This window comes from Pinus tabuliformis, chromosome 2_1 (genome assembly GCF_031772625.1).
Source record: "Pinus tabuliformis cultivar Carrire ecotype Pingquan chromosome 2_1, CPIR1, whole genome shotgun sequence".
Taxonomy (NCBI): Eukaryota; Viridiplantae; Streptophyta; class Pinopsida; order Pinales; family Pinaceae; genus Pinus; species Pinus tabuliformis.
The window spans coordinates 902,129,259-902,133,521 of NC_142299.1; the positions used below are offsets into that span (position 1 = coordinate 902,129,259).

General features: G+C 37.9%; 1 protein-coding gene across 1 annotated transcript; it reads left to right on the forward strand.

The window, feature by feature from the left end:
* The first annotated feature begins 715 nt into the window (after window positions 1–715).
* LOC149203567 (uncharacterized) lies at window positions 716–3,622 on the forward strand. Its single transcript, XM_089401921.1, has one exon. The coding sequence runs from the start codon at window positions 773–775 to the stop codon at window positions 3,620–3,622; it is 2,850 nt and encodes a 949-aa protein (XP_089258047.1). The 5' UTR covers window positions 716–772.
* Window positions 3,623–4,263: the final 641 nt, after the last annotated feature.

The window sequence follows — 4,263 nt, forward strand, 5'->3', positions numbered from 1 at the left end:
TTTAAATATAACTAAAATGATAAATTTTAATTAATTAATATATGATATGAGTCAACAAATGAGTCATAGTTTTTTAATTATATAGTTTATAAATAGTTAGTAAAGGGAAGATTGCTTTATATAGTATTTTTTTCATTTGCTCGTATCTAATACACTAACGATTTCTAACCTTACATAATATTTTATATTTATTTCAAAATCCAACTCAATCATTTATTACAATCATTTATTAGACGAATAAATAAATATACTATAATATAATAAAAACGAATTTGCAAACTCCGATATAATAAAAAATTAAAGTTTCACATTACAAGAAATTTTATCATGATATATTATAGAAGTTTTAAAGGTTTAACCGGAATTTGCAAACTCCGATATAATAAAAAATTAAAGTTTCACATTACAAGAAATTTTATCATGATATATTATAGAAGTTTTAAAGGTTTAACCGGTAGAAACACACCGATAAAAGAGGTTTTTTTTTTTAAATTTTTCTTTCCCCGTGAAATACGGCCCCCCACCAAAGGGATAACGCGGAAGGTGCTCCGTCTCAATGATTTCCCAACGCTTTCCTTTCGTCTGTGTGCCCCACCGACCAATTCCTCGCCAAAAACAATCGCTGCGCGTCTCCAACACGACTTTCTTTTATATATATATAGGTGGTGCGTAGATAGGCAGAAGCACACGCAAGTACTCGCGCTCTGTAATTCGAGGTTCTGAATTTCTGTAATCCGAGGTTCTGAAAGGCTCCGTAATTGGAAAGGAAAATATGGAGGTTCTCAAATTACTGCTTCTCTGCATCGCTGTTGCCTATATGCCTGCAGCAACGTCTATCAATCACCCACCGTGGAATCATCATCAGTCTTTGTATTCCCACTTTCATGCTCAGGGAAGGGGCTCCCACATGCCCCGTGGATTTACTGGCCTCCAACGTCACTCTGAGTCTGAACGAATGGTTGAGTCATCATCAATGGACGCCCACGAGAAAAGGGACCTCCATGCTCTCTTGTCCTTCCGAAACTCCATCACAGCGGATCCATCAGGTGTGCTCTCCAACTGGACGCCACACAACTCGCAGAACATGTGCTCTTGGTATGGCATTCGCTGTCGGCGCAAAACTCGCAGAGTCGTCCACATTGACCTCTCTTGGTTTGCATTGCCCACTGGTACCCACTGGTTCTCAGGTACCCTTTTTGTGTCTCTCTGCAATCTGTCTTTACTGCACACGTTAAACGTTTCTGGTCAGGATTTATCCGGAAGAATTCCTCCTGAGATTGGTCACCTTAAATCTTTGCAAGTACTTGACCTCGGCTGGAATGTGCTCAACGGGTCGATTCCAGTCGAATTGGGCCTGCTGCACAAACTACGGGCCCTCAGTCTTTCTGGAAACCCTCTGGAAGGAGGAATTCCACGTGAGATTTTCCAGCTTAAAGCGCTGCGAGTTCTTGATCTCAGCGGGATTGTGATTGGGGGTTTTATTCCAGTTGAGTTGGGCCAGCTTAAAGCGTTGCGAGTTCTTGATCTCACAGGGATTGGAATTGGGGGTTTTATTCCAGTTGAGTTGGGCCAGCTTAAAGTGTTGCGAGTTCTTGATCTCAGCGATAATCAGATTGAGGGTTTTATTCCAGTTGAGTTGGGGCAGCTTAAATCGTTGCAAGTACTTAACCTCGGCTCCAATCAGATCAAGGGTTTTATTCCAGTTGAGTTGGGGCAGCTTAAAGCGTTGCGAGTACTAGACGTCAGTGACAATGCACTCAATGGTTCTATTCCAGCCGACCTAGGCCTGCTGCAGAAGCTAGAGCAGTTGAATCTGATTGGCAATGAATTTTCAGGCAGAGTACCACCTCAGTTAGGTAATTTGACACAACTTACACAACTATACATTTCTGGCTTGAATATCTATGGTTCTATTCCTCCCGGAATATTCAGGCTTCCCCTCTCCGCTCTATATCTTAGTCTTAACCTCACAACAAGCCTACCTCAAGCCATTGGCAACTTGACCACGCTGACCGACTTATCACTTTACGGAAGTGGACTCACTTACATCCCTATAGAAATTGCCAAATTGACCAAATTGACCTCTTTAGATCTCTCACGCAATGATCTCATTGACATCCCTGAATGCATTGCCAAGTTGACCAAGTTGACCTCTTTAGATTTCTCTTTCAATAGACTCGCTAACAATATACCTGAAGCTATTTTCAATTTGACTAAGTTAGAAATGCTAGATCTTTCTTCAAACATGCTTATTGGTGACATTCCGATAACTCTTAGCAATTTGAGTCAATTGATTGAACTAGATCTTAGTCATAATATACTCAATGGTAGCATCCCTAAAGCCATTACTAAATTAAAGAACCTTCGATCTCTTGATCTCTCAAACAACGATTTGATAGGGACAATTCCCAAAGCCATAGGAAAATTTCATTTCTTGGAATTATTAAAGTTGCATTCAAACAAGTTAACTGGACATATCCCATATAGCATAGGCCATTTAAGCTCTCTCTATGCACTAACCATATATAATAACAGTATCTCAGGGAGTATACCTGAGAGTATTAATGGTTTGATTTCATTAGACACATTAGATTTATCAGATAACAACTTGGAGGGACCCATTCCTAATGGCATTGGCAATTGTACTAGTATGACAATATTCTCTGCTCACTCTAATAACTTCAGTGGGACATTGCCTGCATCTTTGGCCAATTGGACACGACTTTCGCTCTTGGATTTAAGGAAAAATGGATTGACAGGGGAGCTTCCTCAATACTTCACATCTTTTCAGTACTTGGAAGTTTTAATCATGGGTTATAATAATTTGCATGGTTGTATTCCTCAACACATCACAAATCTTACCAAGTTGCATGTGTTGGATTTATCCAACAACAAATTCAGTGGAAGGATACCAACGCATCTTGAGAGGCTCACTGGCTTTGCAAATGTGTCAAATAATAATGAATTTGATGAAGAATTTATTATTGACATCAAAGGAATTGAGTATAATGTGTCATATCTATTGCCTAAAAACACTATATTTGATTTGTCTTGTAATAATCTTACAGGGCAAATCCCTACAAATATAGGAAACATGAGTAGCTTACGCCTACTAAATTTATCAGGAAATCAATTGGAAGGACAAATTCCTGCATCTCTCAGCGAGATACCTTCTTTGGAGCAATTGGACTTGTCAAAAAATAATTTGAGTGGACTTATTCCTGAAGTGCTCTCTAAGTTATCAATGTTGGCTTCTTTTGATGTTTCATATAACAACCTTTGTGGCCCAATTCCAACAGGGACACAATTTTCCACTTTCAATGTAACACATTTTGACAAGAATGAATGCTTATGTGGGCTTCCTCTACCAACATGCAACCAAAATGATAAGCCAAAGAGAACAATTGTTGGAGGCAATAGCAATAATAGTAATGCTAAAAGGGGATTGTTGAGCTATGCCAATGAAAAAATGTCCTTGTTAGCATTGTCATTGGGATTTGGGATCGGATTTGGTGGAGTTGTTGCTATGTTCATCATTTGGGACAAAGCAAGATGTTGGGTAATGGGCATGTCCTCCAACACAGGAAAGCCATTTTATGGAGTTTACCGATTCCCAAAATAGGTCACAAGGCTTTGTCCAAATAGCTCAATGTAATATTGTATGTCTTATTATTATTGTATGAGTTTTCTTTTCCCAAAATTTCAAATACATGCTTTTTTGGAGTTTACAGATTCCTAAAATAGATCACAAGGACCTGTCAGAGGCCTCAATATATTAGTACATGTCTTATTATTATGGTATGAGTTGTCTTTTCCTAAAATTTCAAATACATTTTTTTAAACTTGTTTTATTAAAATTAAATTATTTTATATTTACACGGAAGGTGTTCCTATTATAAGTTTGGCTAGGTAAATCTGGCCAGTGAAATCTTTGGATTTTCCTCTCCTTCTTCTAATAAATTTTTACCACGTAGAAACACGAACAACACCTCTCGCTCTCGAAATAGAAGTAGAAGGATTGCATTTGGCATTAACTTTGGTGATGGCACGTTAATTAGAGGAAAAATTGCAATTTTCACTTTGCTAAAGAAATTTCCCCGAAATTTATTGGCCCCTATGCTCCACTTATGTCTGCTCAATACACTCATTTTAATAAATTCAAGTTAATATGGACCCCTCAGGAGAATTGATAAAATCTAACGAAAATATTTCAGTCCCATAAAAATTCAATTTTTTCTTTATTGAAGAAATTTCTTCCAAATT